Source organism: Bacillus rossius, chromosome 12, assembly GCF_032445375.1.
Source record: "Bacillus rossius redtenbacheri isolate Brsri chromosome 12, Brsri_v3, whole genome shotgun sequence".
NCBI classification, from domain to species: Eukaryota; Metazoa; Arthropoda; class Insecta; order Phasmatodea; family Bacillidae; genus Bacillus; species Bacillus rossius.
In genome coordinates this window covers 16,688,199-16,711,670 of record NC_086339.1, presented here as the reverse complement: position 1 = coordinate 16,711,670, position 23,472 = coordinate 16,688,199, and the positions used below count along the sequence as shown (strand labels likewise).

Genomic DNA, 23,472 nt, shown 5'->3' with positions numbered 1-23,472 from the left:
TTTTTTCCTGTGAGGTTATTGTTTTTATAGTTCTTTGCTTTAGTTTGCAACCTTTAGTTATTGATTATTTTGAGAGAGAAGGTTTTGTCTAATACGTTTCGGTCTTGACTTTGGAGCTTGTTTGTTTTGTTTTGGCATACTTAGATCCCGTTTGTTCGGTTTGTGAGTTTAGTTTGTCTTTTCCGTTACTTGTTGGAAAATCCTTCTCTTGTTTTTTTTTTTTTTTGAGCGTTGAAATTTTGACTGAGGCTTTGGAGGCAAGTTTTCCTTGTTGCAGGTTTGTTTGTTTGAGTTTGGGCTGGTTTGTTGGATTAGAAGTTTTTGAGAATACTTTGTCTCCAAGTCCAAGGTTTTTTTTTTGACGTTTTAGTTTTTTAAGATTGCTGTTTAAATTTTTTTTTGTTCAAGGCGGAGGTTGTGGCCGGCAGGGCCACATTTTTACTTGTAATTTATTTTTGTTGCTGGTCTCTAGTTTTATATGGTTTTTATTTCACGTATTTTTACGCCTTTTTTAATTAATGTTAATTTATCTGTAAATTCTTTTAATTATATTTGTTTCTGTTAATTAGTTATACGCAGTTTGGTAGCTATCGATTATGAGTTTAAGAATATCGATTGTGTTTCACGTAAATACCACTTGGTGAGCGCCCGGCGGTTGGCTGATGACGTCAGACATTCGGCTTGCCGGGAAGAAAAAATCAGCTGAGTGGGAGTTGGTGCCGAGCGACCGTCGAGGACAGAGCCATGTGACGGCGCGGACTGGTATGCCGGACGGCAACGGGCGACGAAGAGTATTGGGTTGGAGGCTCCACGATGGGTGACAGGGCAAATGGATTGCCCTGTGGTACAGAAGAAATCAAGGTAAAGAGAGGCCGCAATTTTGATTTTTACCCTCGTGGTACTGCAGTGGTTTTTGGCAAACCTAGTGAACTGTGTATTTTCCCATACTAAATTTTATTTGGACGGAACTTTTATTAGCCAGTTTGGTGAAGAGGCCCATTTGTTTTCACACGTTGTTCCAGTGTGGGATTTTCTTAAAAAAGGTCGCCCGTTTGCCTGTAGTTGTAATAAAAGTATAAGTTTGGAAGAAACGAACATTTTGCAATTTGTTTTTGAGACTTTGTCTTCGGAATTGGCATACTTAAAGTTGCATTTAGCTAATATATCAGCTTGTGCAGTATTATTAAAAGTATGCGATCGGTATTGGACTACATGCGCAGCCTGATGTTGGTTGGTGCGGCCATTCTACGTTTTTATGAAATCATTGGCAAGTTAATAAAGAAGTAAGACTTTGTTTGAAGTATATGATAAAAACTTCGGTGGTAACATAGTTATGTTACGTGAAGAGTTTTTGCTACATTTCCCTTAAAAAAAAAAATAAGATAATTTTTTTTTGGTCATCGTTCACGCCTTTGTGAATTCGTACCTATGGCCCGGCGTGGCATTAGACTCTGGAGTTGGTGAGGAAGGTCAGGAAAGCCAGCGCACGCCTAGGATATTAACTTTGTTTTTTTGGCAAGTCTTTAGCAACGAACATCTGAAGAAAGACTAAACCGTTGATTGAGAGTTTAAGAACTTTATTTAAATAATTTGTTTGTACTTCAGTATTATTTTTGTAGATTTTTTATATATTTGTATTGATTGTCTTGTTTGATTTTTGGTATTAGGGCAGTCAGTAAATTTTGATATTTTATAGTGGCCACGCCTCACGCCCTTATATATTTTTATACTTGTTGTTATCAGTATTTATATTTTTACGATTTTTTAAAGGTTATTGTTAGTATCGCAAATGGGGATAAGATGCTGCCATTATTAACGTCAGCTTTTGTAACTAAGCTTGTATGGTTATGTATAGTAAAAATTATTTTTGCAAATTTCTATTTTTTAATAACATACGTCCAAAGTCTTGCCTCTTGTTTGTTTAATAGTTACTCTGCTATTATATCCTTTAAATTTTTTGGCCTGACCCCTGGGCAGTGGTGTGGGGAATTTATATTGTTTAGCTTTTTATGCCTGGTTTTTAATATTTATTTTTTCCCTTCGCGCCCAGAGTGAGTCGGGGACGCAACCCCTCTTCCAATTAAGGAGGGAGAAGGGTTACATATATATGAACGATATACTAAACATTTAAGACATTTTAAGACGAAGGCTACGCACAAACTGTTAATAAAAAAATGTATCACATGATTTCGTGATTCAGTACATGCTAGGACTGACAAACATTTGCCTTAAAGTTTATAATTTTTCATTAAATAAGGACTTTTATTTAGTAGAAAAACATATATGGTTATTTTAAATTTATTTAAAAGCATGTGCAAAAACATGAAACATTAGAAGCAAAATTATTAAGTATAACATCCTCTTAAACATGTCTCCTCGGCTTTGGCTAGTAATGAAATTGAATAATCTTAACTGTTTGCTTTAGAAAATAATATTAAAAATTAAGACGGCGGAGTTTAATACGGAATTCAGTTAGTGGTCTAACATCTTTTTCTATTTATCTTTCAATGCGGCAGGTGTAAGTTTTCTTCAAAACTGTCTACGATCTAGGTCTACGATCTAGGTATTCGGGGCATATACAGCGACGCCAACCCTTTCACAATAAAATGAGTCTCAAACTGGTGATTGGTAGTTTTTCATTTAAGTTTTTTTTTGGTTGCATGACATTCGGACTAAATGCGTCGAATGACGCATAGGTATTCTGTGCCAGTTAGGTCTTCTTGGAACGCGGAAATAGACACAGCTGCCAAAACCTATGGCTCAACCTTTTCGCTGTAAAAAAAAATATATATATTTTTTTTTGTGTGAAGTTCTCAGTGATGATTTTGAGGTTATTATTAGTCGTGAAAAATCGCATGGCACGCAAGGAATTCGGGAGGATATGTTAACACACAGAACTTAAATCAGTAGCCACATTTTTATTTCGGAATGATGAAAAAAGAGTATGGGGATGCACATTGATTTCCAACTCTAGTCCGTACGAATAAACGAACTAAGCGGCTCGTGTTTCGCGAGATTCGCGAGATTCGCGAGATTCGCGAGATTCGCGAGATTCGCGAGATTCGCGAGATTCGCGTGTGCGGACAGGTGGGAACCACTCCAGTGAGGAGAGCGCAAATAAAATTAATTATGCTATCCTTACGAACGCGTTTTCCCTAAGCATAACAATGTTAATTATGAAAACAATTCAATTATAAAGCGAATTTCTGAGCATTAGAGTTCTATTGTTGTACATACTGCATCAGTTCTTAGATTGAAAAAAAATCGCCCCTTGTCAGTTGGTTCCCAAATACGTAGGTATATGAAAACCTCCATTTTGCTGCATGTTTTGCTTAAGAGGAATTTTTTCCTTCATTTAAGTTTTTCATAGGAAAAATACGCGTTTGCGGTATATTATCGTTCAGGGAAGATAGGGAGTCTCTTTTGGTCTCTCTCAGTTTATTTTCGAATAAGTTACCGTCAATAAAATCAAGTGAATATTTTTCCGACATGTATGAAATTCTATGGTACAGCAATACATAGTTGGAAAAATTTCTCAACCAATCTTTTGATAATGCAAACTTCGTAAATTCATTAAAGTTTTTTTTTTTTTTTTGTATTTTGGCGTACCTGGTATGTACATCTCCACATAATTCGAATAAGTCCCTTTCCTACGGCACACCTCCCTCCACTATTTCGCCAGCAACGAATTGATGCAATTTGTTTTTTAAGCTGAAAGAAATCGCCGGACTAATCTCGTTTCAGAAATTCAGTTTTGCGGATTATGCAGGCTAATCGCGTCTCAGCGCTGAACATTTTATGGCCCTAAACAGTGTAACCGAGTTTTCTGTCTGAACCAACATTTCTCCAAGAATCGTCACTCCCCCACCCCCAAATGTGACGTCACAGGTTTTATCTCTGTTGGGTGGGGCTCAAGCGGCGTACCTTCGCCTTGCAGAAAAGAATTAACACTGTTGCGCGGTTATTTATACTCGGAGATAGTGCGCTCCCATTTTAAACGACGTGATGGATGGCTTTCACAAAGCATCCCGTCCGCGGAAATGTCGGCCAGGAAATGCACTCTCTCTTTCGTTCGCTGCCTTTTTTTTTTTATCTTCCTCTCTTTTACGCTTTATTTCGCTCTCTTATTCTCCATTTTTCTTTCACTGTATTTCTCCTTTCTATCCGTGTGTTTTTCTCTTGTTTTTTTCGTTTCTCTCCGTGTGTGTGTGTTTCTTTTCGTGCGTTTTTTTATTATGTAATTTTTCATTCGGCCATTGCGCCCTTGCTGAGGGCTGTGTGTATCTTCTGTGCCGAGATATTCCGAATATCATTCGATATTATCGGATTAAAAAAAAATCATCTGAAAATTGATAATCCCAACCCTTACTGAAAGGGGTAACATTAGGTTAAAATTGACTTCGGCCCTCATCGTTCCGATGTACATAAATAGGAACTTCAGGTTCCCCTTGCGCCTGTAGGCTGACCCAAAAAGGAATACTATTAGTTAAGATTGAATGCTGAATATTCTTGTTTTTTTTTTTCTGAGAAAAATGCCAATAAATTGTTGGCTAGCCTGGTTATTTGAAGGGGGAAAAAGTCCTTCGTTTGCTTTTGGTAAAGAGTGGAATTGCGTAACAATATAGCTAGGCGGATAGTGCAAATAGAACATTATTTTACACTAGCAATAGAATATGCAATGACCAGAGGCTCTGCTACCACGATGTCTCTTTCTATTGTTCTGGTACCAACTGCAAAAAAAGTAAACCAGGCATAAGTACTTACTAAAACTTGGCCTTGAAAATTCCTCCTAAACATAAAATAAAAACCCGCAAGAAAATAATAAGTTGCTTCGCAGAAGTACAGAACAAAATATATTTTAACAGGAAGCGCAGCTTAGAAAAGACAGTGTAATAAAATTTATGTTAAAACTAACGTTAAAATTGTACAAAAAGGAAATATATATGGCTATGGCTCTGTACCATAAATAAGAATATTAAGTGCCTACAAAGAGCGATTTCAAACCAAGTCTTAGTTGTTTATTCATTAGAGCCATCTAAGCTATCTACAGCTATGAAAAGCCCTGAACTGACTAGATTTAACTCTGCTGCAACAAGCGCACCCGACTAGCGGCGCTTACGACGAAAATAACTCGCCTTTATGATATTTTGCTCTGAGGAAGGCGCCTGCTGACAGTGTTTGGTGTCGGGGAGTAATCATTCTTGGTCGGCGGCTCTCGGAACAGGACAACCAACGGTTCTCCCAGCTTGCAGTGGTGTGGGACTGGGGAACACCTAGGGACCGGAAAAATTCGCGGGTTCAATGGCCTGTAGGATGAACTCCATAGTTCTACGTACACTCGGTCAAATGTCACCCACTCATTGGCTGCTGTCTTGTGAGACGTCCCAAGGTAGCAGCCTGTGATTCGATAAAGCTTTGTTTGGGTGTTTCTCATTGGCCCAGAGTCATCCAGGTGAGTTGTGAGCCAATGGCAGAGGCAGCACTGAGGTATAACTATGTGTTATTTAGCCTATCGCGATATGAATTCGCGAATTTTTCCGGTCCCTAGGAACACCTCCCCGCTCTTCCAATAAAGCGGCTCACCAAGTCTGTACTCTGTGGCAGTTCCTGCACAACTCGTGTGTTTGGCTGAATTTGGGAAAATTTTGGAGAGTAAAAAAGGGGGGGGGGGAAGGATAGTCTTGGAGCCGTGTCACTGGAACGTGGTGGTTGCTTAGAGGCTGGAATGTGTTGGCGGGAGGGGGGTTAGATGAGTGATTCGTGGGTGTTCTCCGAGGCCCACAGTCGTGTCCAATAACGAGGCCCCGAGAGTTTTCAGCTGGTCAGTTCACTGCCGCGTCATGCGCCGTCGAAGAGGTGGGTAGTCGCGACAGAACAAAGAGGGAGATATAGAAGTGCGACTCTAACAGTGGAAACTGAAACTATGTTTCGCGCGACATGTGACGCTATCTGTTGGGTGGGCCCATAACTACCAGCAAAAAAAAAACCTCTGGATAGAGGTTCTAGTACAAAGTTTTATGTTAGTAATGTTAATTTATCTACTTGACGACTTATTATTAAAAGTGATTTCAACTGTGCGAGGAACACTTAATACATTTTTTTTTAAATAGTCATGTTATATGTAAATGAGTAGTAGGAGATGCAATAATATCTGGTTTGCCGCACCACAAAATATGTAGCTACCAAAAATGGAGTTGATTAATTTTCACTGGTTTGTTTGCCTGGTAATAGCTTATGCAATACTTATCACAATCAATGTAGCTATGTTAGCAATATATTATGAAACCCACTATGTTGCGGACTGGCCAAAAAACTGCTTTAAAAAAACTGTCTCAGTTTCGGCAATTACAGTTTCTCCCCCGCGGTTGTAGCACGGTTGCGCCATGTACAGCGTCGTCATTCTCCCCCTTCTACTCCATGGCCCTCAGTCCGACCCCTCTACAGCGGGACATGGGAGAAGGGTACCTTAGGTCGGGAGCGCGAGGAGAAAGTTGTGTGCACTTCGGATGTTTATGAACCACTGGGGTCTTCGTTGGCCGTAAATCGCCTGGACGTGACTCATGGTGAGCGTCACACACACACACACACACGCGCGCGCGCGCGCTCATCATGACTCATCTCAGCATATATTATGCGCGCTGAGTCTACGCCTCGTTCTCGCAGCGTCGGGTCTTGAGTAAAATTAACAGCATCCACCCCCCCCCCCCCCCAAATAAATGGTTTCTCAGTTCGCATGGTCAGAGCGCACTGCACTAGTTACTAGAATCCAAGTCAAGTTTAATTTGGACGTGCGGTGAAAGGGTACGTTAGTAAATGAAAGTTCTTGTGCAGGGCTCTAGTTAGTGTCTACTATAGCGAAACCAATGAACATATACGCTGTTTTCAAATAGTAAGGATGTGTCCTTTACCTATGCTGCCACAACCAAAGGATCCTTTATTTTTAAGGAAACTGCGTCGAAAGAATTCAGATATCCAAAGAGCGCCACAAACCCCTCAAGGACACGAGTAACTCGTCCTTTCACGAAAGACTGCAAGTTCAAAATTCGGAAGGTCAACAAAAATGACTTGACATCCTTTCATATGTACTTTTCAAGGCTCATTTAGGCCTTACTTTAGTAGAGCCAGCTTATCTTTGCTTCACACACTGAACTGCTAATAGTGGCTTTCATTTCACACGGGCCTTTTGCAGTCATTGAGTCGGTGATTTCCCAGTGTGTAGTTTAAAGGTCTTAAACACATCCTTGTGCCATATGAGGGTGGGAAACCAATTAGGGTGGATAACATATTAGGGCTGCAGAGTTTTGGCCCCGGCCGTAACATGCTGACATTAAACATCCCTGTATTTTGACGTGATAACGTCTGACAAATCGATGAACGCCGGCTGCACGCACGAAAAATTGTCACGTTCCGTCTGAGCCGAGCGTGCAAGAACCGGCAAACAACCGTGCGAGAAAATCTTCTATAATATCAAACAGTTTAAGGTGGGTTCTTTAACTAATATTTCGTGATTATATTTAAACAAATTATTTAAATTAAATTTGCAAAACTGTAAATAATAATTGAAAATTAAAAATATGCAATTTTTCATCAACGTTTTCTTATGACGTTATCACGTAAAATTATCGTCCGTAAACCGACTTTACAGACAACCCCATTTTTTTTAAAAACAGCCTCGGCTACGCTATTAAAGCACAGCACACATTTACATCTCTTTATTTAACATTATAAGTAATATTTACAATAATTTTAGACCATCCTTTAACTCGAAAATAATAAAACGTTTACCTGGACTCTAGCATGGCGGCGGCTGAGCCACCGCACAGAACGAAAAGTGGTTAGTTGTATGTGAAGTTCTTGAAAATACTAGTATCTGAAGTCACCACAATATTATTAGAAATAAAATGAACTGAATAAATCCATTAACGGTTTTTTAATAGTGGCGTCCTACAGTAGACAATTAACAAAACTGCAACATACGAATAAACATAATTTATACATGCTGATCAATGTAAAAACAGAACATCTGATCGCAGGACATTTTCTTAAATGTGTTTTATTTTTTTCGGTGTGGTTTTGGGTTTTACAGAAAATGCGTACTTACGTAACTTAATGGAGAACCGTTTCTCACCCCCTTAGGTTTGCTGGTTTGATCGGTGTCTGTATTATGTTTCGACAAATGATAGTTCATGAGATGGGATGATGGGGGAGGGGGTAGAAGGAAGCGAGCATCCGACGAACTATTGATGCAGTGAATAGTTTTTTTTCTTCTCTCGCCTAACTTAAATGGCGGTCGCACCGCCTTAGGTCCGCAAGGTCGTCGTCTCTCTGCGGTCGGCTGTCGACCGCACTGTCAATTACTGGCACCGCCCGCTGTTAAAGCTTAGCCAGTGTTGCCAACTGTTTCGTAGTCACTGCATCGTGGGTATCTTCAAATTGTACGTTTTAAGAGCTTTTCCGTTTGAAAATTTAGAAAAGATCAGTTGTATCATTCTGAAAATATGGACAACACTTAATAAATGCAAAATAATAAATAATAATACATATATCTAGGTTTACAGCTTCAAAATCTTATGGATAAAAATTGTGTGTTCGTCTTCTATTGTGTTCGTTTTCTATGCGTTCGCACATCATTCATCCGATTGAGTTGAAACTTTGCACACTTGACCTTCGAAACACGAGAAAGTTAACTGTCTATACGAGATTTCTAGAAACCAGCCCCATCCCCCCGTTCCCACCCTTCAAAACACAACTTTGACACTACTTTACGAAATTTTGTTCACTTTGCTTTCAAAATAACAGGGAAAATACGGCTATAATTGTTGTCTAAACTAGAGGCGGACCACTGTATACATGAAATAAAACTACCCTCTCTCCCTTTCCCACCCTAAAACAGAATTTTGTACGTTTAGATTAAATTTAACCACGTTGCTTTAAAATTAGGAAGAAAATTGTCTACATCAGATCTTGGGGAAATTTTTTTGTATGAAATTTAGCACACTTTGCGTTAAAATTAAGAAGTAAATTATTGTAAACAGATTTCGTATATATATATATATATATATATATATATATATATATATATATATATATATATATATAAAATTCACCCTGTGTTCAGCGCGGGCAACACCAGGTACTTCAGCTGGTCTACAGTAAAGACTTAATTCAAGTCTGAAAAGTCATAACGCTCGTTTTCGACTGTATCGTTGGGGATTATGATATTTTGTCCTTTCATTTACTGTTTCCGAATCGTAAGAATGTGTGTCCTTTACCGATACCGCCTTAATCAGCGGATTACTCATACCTCAAAGCTGCATCCGGCGAGTAACTAGCCGCGAGAGGATATCCGAACTACTTCGGCGCTTGCACAACCTGGTGTGTCAACAAAGAAATCGCCGCACACTAACTGTTGAGGCCACACGGATGCCTGGAAGGACGCGGGCCGCTGGAGTTTAACGAAAGGCTTTCATCGGTTGTTCTGTACGGATCCTCGCAACTCATCAGAAGGTCAAACCAAAATGGCTGACAGCTTTTAAGATGCCCTTTTAAATGATTTTTATGTTCGGAAACAGCTTAGGGAGTTTCTTAGAGGTGTTTCACAAAATGGTAAATAGTCGGGCAAGTATCAATATGTACTTGACAATTTTTTTTTTGTTGCGACGTGCTGCGCGCTTAGTGGCCAATGTTTACAAATTTTATGACGTATGTCCTATGTTCGAAGTTTTTCTAAATAAAACTTTGAACCAGCATTAAATGACACAAAAAAAAAACGACGCGCGTGACGTATGGCCGCTTTATACGCTAGTCTACTGTTTGGTATGGATGGTGGGTGGAATGCTAGAGGGAAGCAGTGTTCATCCCATATAAGTCCTACATGACTCATTCATGAGCACTTGCGTCCCATACCAGATGGTATGTTAATATGCACGAGTGGAACGTCCGTCGTTAGTCACTTCCATGAAATACAGTCCTTCAATTTTTTTTTTCAACAATGCAATTAACTACACGCCGCCCATCATGGCGCAGACCATCAGTTAGACTTCAAACCGCTTCATTCCGACTGTTCATTTAGTCATGCATTGCAAACTTCTGGTGTAACCGTCACTCACCTCCCCTCACCCCCCTCACCCCCCTCATCCCATCACGTCCATTCAACAGACTCCACCCCACCATTGACGATTTTCTGGTAAGTCCTGTCAAAATCAGCTGATGCAAACTCGTCGATTTACAAATGACACTCCTTTACACACTTTTATTTTTGTTAAAATAAATAAAGTTGAACGGGTATAATGCAGAGCATATTAAATTGCTATAGTAATTAAATATATATAAAAAAAGCATTGAAACGCGGACGTAGCTAAGTCATTTACGAATTCAGTAGTCTAATTCTGTTCAGTTAGCAACTACCGTCATTTGACGGGAACATCCGAACGCGTGCTGCCCCGATGAGACGACCTTGCCTTCTTGCGCGGAGGACAATACGGCCGCATAGACGGCGAGGCTGGTTGCCACGGCCGCCGCCCGGCGCGCAGTCGTCGCGGCGCACACTGGCGCCCATTCACAGCTCCTCGCCGCACCGGCCAAGGTCCCCCCCTCCCCCCACCCTGGGTATCGCGTGCCCGGGAGCCGTCTGGCCTTGGCTCGGCGGCTGCCATCTACGGGCATGTGTCCGCCCCCGTTCCGCACCCCGAGGTCCCCTCGCTCGGCGGCGGGGCCGGAAATAGGCCTCCGGGAAGGAGGGGGAGGTACCCTACCGTGACGGGGTTACCAACCAACCCCGAGCCACCTACCGCAAACATTCCGAACATTGCTGACATGATCATCAAACCTCAAGTGGCTATATCTTGTACCAAGGGTGTATTCAGCTCGAAACTGGATAGTTGCTGGAGGAGGGGGGGGGGGGTCATTATTTGAAATTAAATTTCATTCACGGAGGAGGGTTTATGCTGAAATTAATAAAAAATTATAATAATGCAGGGATGTAGACTAGTTTCCATTCGGGACAAGAACTCAACTTGACGGACCCCCCCCCTCCCCCCCTAGGCCGCTTTTATTTTACCAAACCAAAACCTTTCCATACATCACCTCATATAGCTACTTCTTTTTAGTTCCACTATTCCAAAAATATTTTTGATTCGAATAGGGTGGTAAATAAACAGATTTATTTGCAGTTATTTTATTTTTAATACTAGCAAGGTACTCTCCCCCCCCCCCCCCACTCCCCCAAAGTGGGGCCTGGGGCACAAGGCCCGTCTGTCTAGTTACATCCCTGTCATGTGTGTTTTATTAAGTATTCTTTTTAAATACAATTTTATGGTGTTATAGTCTAAATATGACATGATTTCTGTGTATTATACAACAGGTTAGTATGAAGTGCTAATTTTTTATAATACTGCTAACCATTAAGGCTTTTGTGTGGTGTTTCTTTCCCAAAATTTAACTGATAGCACTGTTAACACATATAAAAAAACATACCTAGACTATGAATGCTAACTTGTTTGTATTAACATCCCCCTGTGTACGCTGTGTGTAGATAACAAATGGCTATAGCTACGACGACCAGTACACCCACCATAGCACTAACAGTAACAGCTTGGACGATGGCAGCGACAGGCATGTCGACCCTCTGTCGGAGTGCCCCAGCGAGAGCACTGTAGCCGAGGATGACTTGTCCAATGTGTCTGTTAGGGAGTTGGTAAGTGTTCATATTGAAGTACAGTTTAGTACAGTACAGTTTAGTTATGATTAGAATGGGTGGTAATAACTGACGGAAGCATTAAAATGGCAAATACATTTTTTTTAAATAAAATCTTGACATGTACACGCCCAGAACCAGGGTAAATAAGTTTACACATGGCTGTCAAAGTAAGTACTTTAGTGTTAAAGCTAGTGGTGGTAAAATTAATTCTTTTTGAGGGCTAGGTGTTATTTTGATACTTAATCGAGGGTCAGACAGCATTAATTTACAACAAATACTTAATGTAATGCTATTCTGTAAAATGGACAGTAAATACAATGTGTGGCATGTGATGAAACTAACAATATTGAAGTACAGTATTTAAAAAAATTAAAATCACAACTCTAAATCTAAGAAGTATCACGAAAAAATATATGAATTACTGTTCATAATAGTGTCTGCTGACAACTTATTCTTCATAGGCAAAGTGGTTCGTACATAATAGTAGGACCTGATATTTATTTGTTTTTAAGGAAAAGTAACAAGATGCAGTTAAAACTATTATTAAAATTTTGGTAATGTTTCTGGTGATATATTATATTCAGAGTTAGAAAAGCATATGTTATTAAGTTAATTTTAATTCCCATTTTTATGCTTTATTTGCATTGTACTGTGAAGAAGTATTTAGTTCAGCAAAAGAAAGTTAAATGCTCACAACCATATGTCTTAACAAAGTTTAACAAATAGTATCAATTAAATGTTTCTAAAACTCATCCTTTTCTGTTGAACTGTTTGAGGAAATTGTAGGAAATATTGTATTAAATAAAGTTGGTACTTATTGACCACATTTAAATTTAAATACTAACTTGTCTCCTTTTTATTAATTAATTCTTCTTTTGTGCAAATTCTAACCTTACTGTTGCATGATGCAGATGCCTGTCAAGTTATGAGACTTAAATATCGAAAGCAATAAAGAATTAACAGTATCTTTCCTATCTGTGTGCATGCACGTAATAGAAGGAAAAAATTAAAGCTTATGTCTTTCATAGTATTTACTTTCATACATACATTTTTGAAAATCAACCATGCTCATCCTTGCTGTTAAAAATGTTTAATTTTTGAATAAAAAATTGGCTTGAATAAGTATTTTTTACTTTTGTCATTGACTAATTATAAGGTAGTTTAATGTAAACGTGATTTGGTATAAAGTAACATTTATGGCATCTTCCGAATGAAGTAACTATGTATTGAAATGTTGAATTGTCAGCAACTGGAAATCTAAGTTAATGTTTTTACTTGTACATGTACATATTTTCTTAATGTTGCAGATAAAAATATGGAAAGCATGATTTAAATTTTTGTTCTGAGAAAATGCCACAGTTAAAATATTTTCTGGTTTGCATGTGTGATCAAATTTCTTGACCCTTTTAGACTTTGTGTTTTCGCTGGTTTTTAAAAGTTGTGTGTTGCAAATGTTGACTTCTAGCCTGTGTGTAGCTAGTTCGCAGCTTGTTTGATGCATGCATAGTTGTTTTGTTTTGCACGCTGTAGAAATCTGCGTTTACAAAACAAGCTCGTTCTGATACCAAGGTCGCAGTTAAAGAGCTGGATGAAGATATCTTGCATTGTGGTCCCATTCTATCGCGGGTAAGCACATGATGCAGATATAGGATTTTTAAATTTTCTTGTGTGTAACTGCACTACATACTTCTCATTTTTAACCCTAAATAACCATCATTTTAACAGTTGTAAAATAATCTTTAATTGAAATATGATTTTATGTTACCAAAATGAACAAAAAAATTCATAAATTTTATTTACCTGAGATTAACATTCTTAATCATATATTCACAAAATATGCAAGAAATTTTTTTATTGCATGGGTGGGTATCTGTTCTCTGTAAAAAAGAAGTCATAGTATTTATGAAATTTGCATGCCTACTACTGCTATTTTTATGATTTATGTGGGGAGATCTACTGGGTTTGTAAGAGATAGCCCAATTTATTATTATTTTTATTTATTTTTTTAATTTTTTTAATTTATTTAGAATTTGTTGCATGCCCACCGACAGTCATAGACTTTAGTGGTGGGCACTACATGTAACAACAAGAGCACAGTTATCACTACCAGTGTATGGACTCCCACCTCCGTCGGTACCATAGGAGGAAAACATCTACAGATGGCCAGCAAACGAGAGCAAGAGTACCACACACTAGCAGTGATAATAACAATACAGACAAAACACTAACAAAGGTTAAAGAACAGTTTTACTAATGTTTACACAATAAATATAATTACCTCACTCAAGATTTCTGTCCACAATTAGTTTTATACTGATCATTGAACAATTAACACTTTCCACTGGAGCTTGGCTCGACAGTGGCTCGCTCCTCTGTCTGCTCCCTTCTCACACTCACCTGTGCTTCGCCGTAGCACAGTCCTCAACTATCGCTCGTTGCACCTGACCGGCTCGCCAGGCCTTCTCGCAGGTATCGCCTCCCGATAGGTCCAGTTCGCTCAGCAAGGACCACCTGCCCTCTTCACCTCTCGCTGATCGCACGGGTATCGTCAGCATCACTCCCCGAGGAGGAGACACTCTCCCCTACTCTCAAAACTCTCCCCTAACCCTTGGAACTCGCTTGAAACTCCCACAGAGGCAGGCGTCGTCGCTTATATACCCGTGGCGTCCTTCTCGAAGGGACAAGAGCGGCTGTGACGTGTCGCGTCATCCCGGGCCGACCTAACGCCCGAAACACCCAGAACATAATGCTTATTCACGCCACTCCTCGTGGCGGCCTCTGTTAAGCCCGGAATTCCCAGGCCGTTTAAAGTGACAATAGCCCCCGAGGCAGGAGGGTTCTTGGTGAGGGGAGTGGAGTGGGAAGCGAGGACCCTTGTAATCCGGCCGGCCAGGCGTGACATGCCATACGTCAACGGACGGCGCGTGACGTCAGTGGCCGTGCAGGGCCGCTAGCCAGCTCCGAATCTGACATGCGCCGAGGTCCTGTCTGCGTTTGTAACACTATTATCAATGTGAAGGTGCTTTTTTACATAAGCAAGTACATGAAAAATAATATTTAAAAATTTTACACCTATTTCAAATGACACTGGGTTTACTATGACTAGAATCATAGCATTGCTCTCAATTAGTAATTGCTTTCAAGTACAGAATTATAGCTTTTACCTTATAATTTTGTGACTTTGCAAGTAATTCTTCATTGGTTTGATTCACATTTACGTATCAGTTTTGCTGTTAGTATATTCTGAAATGGTGTGAACGTAGGTGGGCTTTGGTGGAAAAAATATAGTCTTGATTTCTTTTATTGAACTTTTTTCACCTAGAATAAGAACATTTCTTTAAAGTTTTCTTGTGTATTTTCATCTTTATATTGCTTCCTTATACCCTACTTCAATCATTCTGTACTAATATACTTGGAGAATGTTGCAGAAATTACTAGTTATAGAAAACACATCTTGCTGTGTCTGGTATTAATTTTTTCCATGCCTTCTTCAGTGGTGAACTTTTATAGTTTTCTTGGTAAAGTGTGCATGAAGTGGTTACCATGGTAAAAAACACTTTTTTTTTACGGTCAGTAGAATATAGTCCAGCATAATAGAAATATCAACCAAACATTAGCGCAGTTGATAGTTGAGTTGCCATATAGTTAAGCCTCCCCACAAGGCAGTTTTGGGTTACATTCAGGATCAAACTGAAATTTTTTTTCTTTTGGGGAATGTGGCAAATGTTGCTGTAACAATCCTGATGGGTTTTTTCAGAGTACTCCTCTTTCCCCACTAATGCAGTATTACTGCTCTCTCACCATTGCACTACTTATCTCTCTCTTTATTTGAACCATTTAATGGTTCATTCTTAAGTTCATTTGCAGTTCGGAATTGAAAATAATCAGATAGATTCCTGCAGTTATAGTTCATGTTCTAGTTCTAGTTTATGGAGATTATTATTTTCCTCAAAGTTAAAAAAAAAATTTTCACTTTCAAAAATATTTAGATGCTAGAATTATTCAAAATCCCAGGAGCCCAGAACCATAGCCTCCCCCCTCCCCCCCCCCCCCCAAAAGTTGATTTTAGTTTTTTTAACGCACAAGTTTACCCTGAAAGTACGACGAAGTTGTCTGTTGCTAAAATAATCCATTGGAAATCTTACAAGTTATGCCATACGTGAAGTTACTGTTACTGTTTACAGTATTTAGAATTTTTGTTTTAAATTTTGGGTTTTGTAAGATTGTACTGAAGTACAAGGAATGGGGCCCAACACAATAATTTTTCCTCTAGCCCTTTGTTTCGCTCAATGGCCGTGCTCATTTTGTATCTGTTACTGTGACCATGCTTGTGGTATAATGAAGTTCCCACTTTTCTTCATTTCTGTCAGTGGCTGTGTGTACCATGCAACTTTTTTTTCCAGTGCTAGTGGTATTGGTTTGTTTAAACTATTTAGTATTTAAAAGCCTGTCAGAATGTAGTATTTAAAGAAGGATGAAAAATTTAACTACTGCAAAATTTCTACGCATTTCAAGGGACAAGGCAAACATGTTGTGAAAAGGTGGAAAAAAGCTGTGAAAAGCTAAGGAGATACCTAAGTAAAAGTTAAGCAGATAATTAAAATCGGAGTGCAAGTATGGGAATTTGTGATAACACGTATTTTATGCTTGTTAATTTAAGTATATTTGTAAGGAGATTGGAACAACTTTATGCTGGTTAGCACGGTTGTGACTTGCGATGAGTATTTACTTGGATGATTCTTACCTGACTGCTGGCGTTGGTCTTCTGGTTGTCTCCGGCATTGATGTCCGACTTGTTTTAGGTTGGCAAAACCATTTATATTGTTATTTCTCTTTAAGGGAGTGAAGAAGGGAAGGTGGAGGGTTTGCTATAAGGTTAAGCCATAAATTTGACTAGCTGGCAATTATTCTCCCACGCCGCTTGAGGCAGGTGGAAGATGACCGGGAGAACTCTGGGCGAGGCTTGTTTATTGGTTCACGTGCTGTTCCTGTTGTCACCTGCAGAAGCAGACGTACTGTAGCGAAGCCAGCAAAAGCTTCGGCGGGACAAACGGTACGGATAAGGAGGTCATCGCGACGGGCATCTCGATCAAGGAGCTGGTAAGTCGTCGGATGGTTCCTCTCACCTGGTGGCTGGGACGGGGGCTTCAGGGGGGGGGGGGGGCTGGGGCTGCGTCTGTTGCTACTGGTGGAGGGTGCTTTGCTGCGGTCTGCGGTGTGGTTGCGATGATATGGGCACTTCTGGAAGGAAAAAAATATATATTAGTACGGTGAAAGGTCCTTTATCTCATATTTGGTGGATTACATTCTGTGATAAGTCACCAATCAAGCCGCTGGAATTAAGATACCTTCGAGGGGGTCCCAATTGCTGGCCTTGGACACTAGATCACTTTACTCGCTGCCTGCATTTTAACTACCCCTGTGCCCAATGGAATTTCCCAAACTTTCATCCCCTATCTAACCCCCATAGAGGATGAATTTTCAAAAATACTTTCATAGTGCTCACCTACGTTTTATAAGGAACTATTATGAAAAATTTCATCCTTCTAGACCCACCGGTTTAAGCTGTATGTGATGTCGGTCAGTGTCAGAGTTGTGTCAAGTTGTCAAGGTTTTAATTTCAGAACAAGTTCAACATTCATCTTTATTATTTTTATGGATCAGATAAATAAAATTTGTTTTAAATACAATTTAACTCTGGCATGGCCGTGATCCCAAACGTGTCATTTTTGAAGACCTTTTACTGTATAGTAAAATGTGCTTATCTTTAACCTGGGGTGATCCAGCAGTTTAATATGCATAAATGTAGCTTGTGTGCCTTTTAGTTATTGCGAGATGTAAAAGAAAACAAGGTTCGGATAGCTTGTTTGTTGTTGGAGCTATTCGAATGTACAATGAGAACACTGAAACCCTGTTTATGTGGAATACCATATCGTCAAGGTACACAGCTAGCCGTGCCAGAATCTAACATCCAAACTGTGTCTGTGTGCACATTCATGTAACAGGGATCCAGTCTCTTTGTGCAACTGCAACAGCTCTAGCGATAAAATGAAGCATTTCTGAATCTATGTTGATATAAATTTGTGCCTTCTAAATGTCCTGCATACGTACTCTGTTTTGGCGTGTAATTTGGATACAAATTGTTCACATGTGTGTTTCATGATTTTCTCTTTATCCTGTTTAAACAATTTATAAACTAAAAGTTTATAAATTAAAAAAAAAGTAATTAAAGGCAAATTTCCTCTTCCAAGTTTCAAGGATTGGTATAGGCAAGTGGCCTCCCCTCTGGGATCCACCACTTTCTATAACTGTATATATTTTGGTGGGATTGATTTCTGTGTTCTTAGACTTGACCAGTATTGCACTGTGATTTGCATTTTGTGTTAATCCAAATTTATGACCGGACGAGGCTACGAGTAGATTCCCAAGGCCTTGTTGACTCTGAATTACTTAGCTCGTTCTTGGGTACCAAACCAAGCTAGAAAATTAATAGTACTCACGTGGAAGTCACATGTGTCATATACTGCATTTTTTGTAACCACTTTTTCCCTCGGTTTTCAACAAAATCATAAATAATAATTATTATTGTTGTCATAGCAATAATTTCTATAGCAATAATAATAATAATAATAATAATAATAATAATATAATAATGGTTATAATAACAAACACAACAACAGTAATAATATTATAATAATTGGAATCTGCTTTTGGGCAAAAAGTGTGTTGGTCATCACAACAGTTTTTTCCCCGCAACTAAATTTCTTACAATTTATTACTCTTATATCCCCTTCTGACCAAAACCCACATCAATGGTTTATGCATACATTTAAATAATTCCTGCTACAATGTTGGGGAAATCTCAAGTTTCCTTTAGAGCAGTATCAGATCACTTTTTTTTACATGTACGTAATTTAGCAGATGACAAGGGGGTGTATATTCCTTCCTGAAGTTATGAAAAACTAAGAGATTTCAGTAAAGGTGTTTAATTTTGGGCTGTGCAAGGTGAGCTGTTCCAACTGCTTGAATTACAAGAAGCAACAGAGGCAGTGATGCACGTGGAGAATAATATAACTGTACAAACCCCTTATTAAAGTAAGTTTTATAAATAAGTTCACTTTTTTTTTTTCAAATCCTTATTTGAAACAAATTTGTGGACTCTCCATTGCACCAAAACAGTTTCTGTTGCGACTGTGATCCCTTTTTTGGCATATCCTGTTGTGCTAGAATCCTTGCGCGTCTACTCTGTAGACAATTATAGTTGATTTAGTCATAGGATGCAAGCTGCAAGTTACCCAAGTTATATTTTACAAAATATCTGAGATGCTGACAGTTTTATCTGCAGTCCAGAGCAACCTTAATTCCCACAGTTTACAAGACCCTGGTTGAGGAGCATGTAACCATACATTCTTCACAATCACCCCAAAGGGGAAAAAAAAACACTGAAGTTTTAGATAGGTTATTTATTGCTTATTTATTGACTTTAGTGTAGGTTTCATTGAGCATCCAGCCACGGCTAAAATAACATGATTTGCTTTTCAATTAAAGCGTTAGGCTGTAGAATGGAATAGTTGAACAAGAAAAGAAAGGTATATATGCCATGTAGGTACAATACTTGTTTGCATTGTATTATAACAGACATTCATATAGGTTTGGGTAGCTGGTTTTTCAGTTATTACTAATTTAATAAGTTATTATGTGGGTACACTTAATTTGTCAGTGTATAATGACTTGATGAGTAATGTATAGATGCCTTAGATTTTTTTTTTACTGGTGTTTGGTGGGAATATTCTACATTCTTAGTTCTGCAGAGGGTTTCTATAATGCACATATTTTTTTTTGCAGCTTATTTAACCTTCTCTTGGCAGATGTATGTGTATATACTTACGTTTTTGTGAATATCCTCATAATGCTTGGAGTATCGTTGTGAAATGCATTCTGCACGTTCTGCTTATATCGCTGTGTTAAATGTTGTATTTTGCTTTTATAAATAAGCGTGGACATAGTATGAATAACATAATGAACAGCTAAGAAAAGGCTTCAGTTTTATTTTGGATTGTGCTGTGCTGAAATGAAATTTATCCAGTTAGTCATTTATAAGCTTTTTTGCAAATTTTTTTTTTGCGTGTTTCAGAGCATCAGAACCCCAAAGTAAACTAATTAAAAAACAAAAAGCAAAACATTTTATGATATTTTGGATCTTTTTTATTTAGGTATTTAATACATTAAGGAAACCTATGTATTGGTTTTATTGGTTAACATGAGCATATATTAAATATGTTTTTAAAAAAGTTTTTTAAAATGGTGTTTCTAATTAACTAAATATGCCATGCATCAAACTACAAGTTGTAAATGTTTACTTTGGGGTTGAAGAAAGAGAGCTGTTTTGAGAAATTTTTTTTAACCGTGAGAGTTTATAATCGCTCTGCTTGCTGTGTGAAACTAACATGTGTGTTTCTGCAGCGACGAAGCTTTGGCGACCTCACCAAGATATGTGATGATGAGGTGGAAGAGGCTACAGATGGGATTCTCGAGGCAGACGATGAGGTAAGTGGTGTGACCTGAATGATTTAATGCTGCATACTCGGCTCTATTTTCATGGCTTGGACTATTCGTCACTGAATTCACATTTTGTTACAAACTAATTATATTTCAAATTCTTTGCACGTTGTTACTGAAGATACAACTCCTATGTACAAATTGGTAGGTTTTCAGAAGATTTTTAAAAAAGTTGTCCAAATATTTTCTTTGTCAAGAAAATTATTATTTTATTTTAGTTGGTACTTAAGCATCAGATAATTACTGTAGAATGTGTACATTTATCTGGGACTGGATAATTTAGCTGATTTTTGAATGTGGAGATTGGAAGATCACATATTTGACATACGAGGTTTTTGTCTGCAACAATAATGTAATGCATAAATATTAAATTTTAATTCCTAAGAAATTTGAATGCAGTAGGTGGCCAAGTGTAGCATTTCAGAAATTTTTGTCAACATTATTTGTAAGAAAAAAAAAATATTTTAATGCTTCATTTTTTTTTTTTTTTTTCATATTTTGAAGTTAGTTTGAACAATATATTTACTACCTATACAAACTATAAGTAATCACTCTATTAATAATTTACTAGTTTTAGGTTTGACGATAGTCCACTTGAGCCATTGCGGATTTTGCTGCACCGTCCTGCTTACAGTCTAGTGCGCTACCAAGACTTTGTTTGCATGGGAATGTAAAGTCAACATAGACAATGTTTTGCTGAAACTAATCTTGTCCATTAATGCTTATCCTCTCATCAGAATGCAATCTTTGTGATAAAATTTTTGGAGTCAAATATTATATTTGCTAATGCTGTACCAATAGGGCTGTTTGAATTTGTGTGAGAATTTAAATGGAACATTTGAAGTTGAGTGAGCACATACAAAAATTAAATTGTTGGATTCTGGATTCTGGTAGGGTTTCAAATTTATCTTAATGTATTGATTTCTTTATAAATTAGTCTGTAGATACTGAGACTGCAAAAATCATTAACCTAACCTAAGTCACCCTGTTAAAGGATCGTTTATATTTCAGTGTGTTTGTAGCAATGTCTTATAAATCGACCAGACACCTGTCAAATTTTGTTTGTGTTAACCAATTGGGTTATTTAAATTTTGATTCGTTTATACTTCTTTCAATAATGTAACCAAATGACAAAGGTAGGGCAAAAAAATAGGGGATAAATTTTTCAAGCCAGTGAAGCTGTGTGAAGTTTGTTACGATAAAGGAAAACGTTCTAATTCTACGTAAAAATTTTAAACAATATATTTTGTACTTGGCATTGTAAAACAATACTTGTTAAGCTCTGTTTGTTTTAATGTGAATTCTATTTTTTCAATTTGATGAACAATTGTCCAACATGGAAAGGAATTCTGTTTTTCACCACTATTCAGATGTTTATGTACGTATCTTGTGCAGAATATTGGCTACTCGTACGTACACTTTTGTATTCTATTTTCTTGTGTGCATAAAAGTGAAATTGATTTCGAAGTTGAAATGTGGCAGGCCTCGGCTGCTGTTACTGGTCAGGTGAGGGTATTTTCGTATTGCATGCCGCTTGCACTGCTTCATCAGATCCTTGTCTTGCATGCCGCTAACGCTCAGCGGACACACGGGAAGCAGCGTAGCTCCATGCCCGGTGGGGTTGTCGAGACTTTCCGAGACGGCAAGCTGGACGACGGCCTATGGGTGAGTAGCTGCCTGGGCATGCTGCTTTGCGTTGAATCTGTAGTTCTCGAAAATAGGTCGTGGCCAATGGAAAAGGCTGCGAATAAAATGTTACTTCAGTTAACTACAGTCAGTATTTTGCTTTGTCACGAGTGAATTAGAAAAAAAAAAGAAAGTTGAATTGGACTGGATTACTTTTGTCCCGTGCGATAAGCTATGTATGCGACAGATTCAGCATAACAAATCTGGTACCTGACTTGCATTCTGTCTTCCAGTCTTAAATGTTGTTACAAAGGACTATAAATGAACACTTGTAACAAGCGCTGGAATAAAATTTGAAATAAAAAATTTTATGGTAACCACTTTCTTCTGAAACTTGAGTGCACATCTGCAACTAAACTCACTCATTACGCAAATGAGTCTACAAGGAATTATCACATTCTGTCTTCCAGCGTTAATTGAAAGTAAATTTAATAAAATGTTTTGAACCTACTAAATCACATTTAAGTGTCGCCGTCTTTTCTATCAGTTGGCGGTGGACATATGTCAAAATTGAGACTGAGTGATTGGCATATATTCGTTTGAACTAAAAGCATCACCAATCTAAAAAAACACATTCATCTCCGCGATGCAATTAATGCAGACTGCGAGCCAGCTGTTTGATAGAGGAAACTCTTAATGTGACGTGCCAAATATTCGGCTTCAAGTGCCAGTCGTAATTTTTTACAAATTTTATTCAAGCCATGTATTTGTATGGTATAATATGCATGTAATGTATATTTTATAACTAACAAACAACACACATTGCACACAACCTTTATGGGAGTATTTTATAATCGTAAACTTTTCACATCAGTGCAAAACCTTTTTCAAAAGTCTTAATTCATGCCTCATGTATTGTTGGAAACCTTACCAATGTATAAATATTAATGTAAAAATTTTTTCTACTATTTTTTTTTCTTCCAAAAATCATACCTGAAATGCTGATTTGTTAATCTTGTGCACACATGGTAACCTTAGGACATGGTAACCTTGTAAGTTCTCGCACTACAGTGTTTTGTGAAGAATGATGTGTGAGGTATCTCGACGATCTGCAGTAATAATGCAGGCAGTTTCTTTCAAGTTCATCCGTAACAGCACAGTTTCGTCCTCGGTGGAATTCTCAGACTGCCAGCCGTGCAAAAGGCACGGCCCTGGGGCAGATGCTGCCTCGTTAGTGTCACTTAGCGCATTGTTGTCGGTCATGATGTGATGTATGCGTGCACATCCTTACGCAGAACTAGTGTATGAAGCTGACTCATAGGAGCTGTACGAAGCATTTGCAGGTTTTTAAGGGAAGAGAGTAGAGCAGGTTTGTGGCGTCAGGCTTGAAGGGGAAAAATTCCCTGTGGTGGAAACATCTTCAAGGTTGTGTGTGTTTCTTGGCTGTCGAAAATGAACTGTTCTGAAGAATAGTAGTTTGTTAGAATGTCAACGAAACTTTGTTGGTGAGGCTTTGACCCAAAGTAGCTGGCTGAGTAGGTGTAAATAATTTCATCGTAATTTTAATTATTAAGGCTGGAAGATAGAAT

General features: G+C 38.4%; 1 protein-coding gene across 36 annotated transcripts in view; it reads left to right on the top strand.

Annotated features, from left to right (window-relative positions):
- Positions 1–23,472, top strand: part of LOC134537607 (LIM domain and actin-binding protein 1) — a 216,376-nt gene that overhangs the window by 138,301 nt on the left and 54,603 nt on the right. For 11 of the 36 annotated variants that reach the window (XM_063378208.1, XM_063378212.1, XM_063378216.1 and 8 more), the window contains exons 4-8: positions 11,534–11,695; positions 13,229–13,324; positions 16,703–16,798; positions 20,162–20,245; positions 21,839–21,922. The exons of 1 other annotated variant lie outside the window; for it this stretch is intronic. In XM_063378208.1, the coding sequence (XP_063234278.1) occupies positions 11,534–11,695; positions 13,229–13,324; positions 16,703–16,798; positions 20,162–20,245; positions 21,839–21,922 (522 nt within the window). The remainder of the gene's footprint in view (positions 1–11,533; positions 11,696–13,228; positions 13,325–16,702; positions 16,799–20,161; positions 20,246–21,838; positions 21,923–23,472) is intronic. 24 more of the 36 variants (XM_063378221.1, XM_063378225.1, XM_063378231.1 and 21 more) reach the window with 6 other exon arrangements.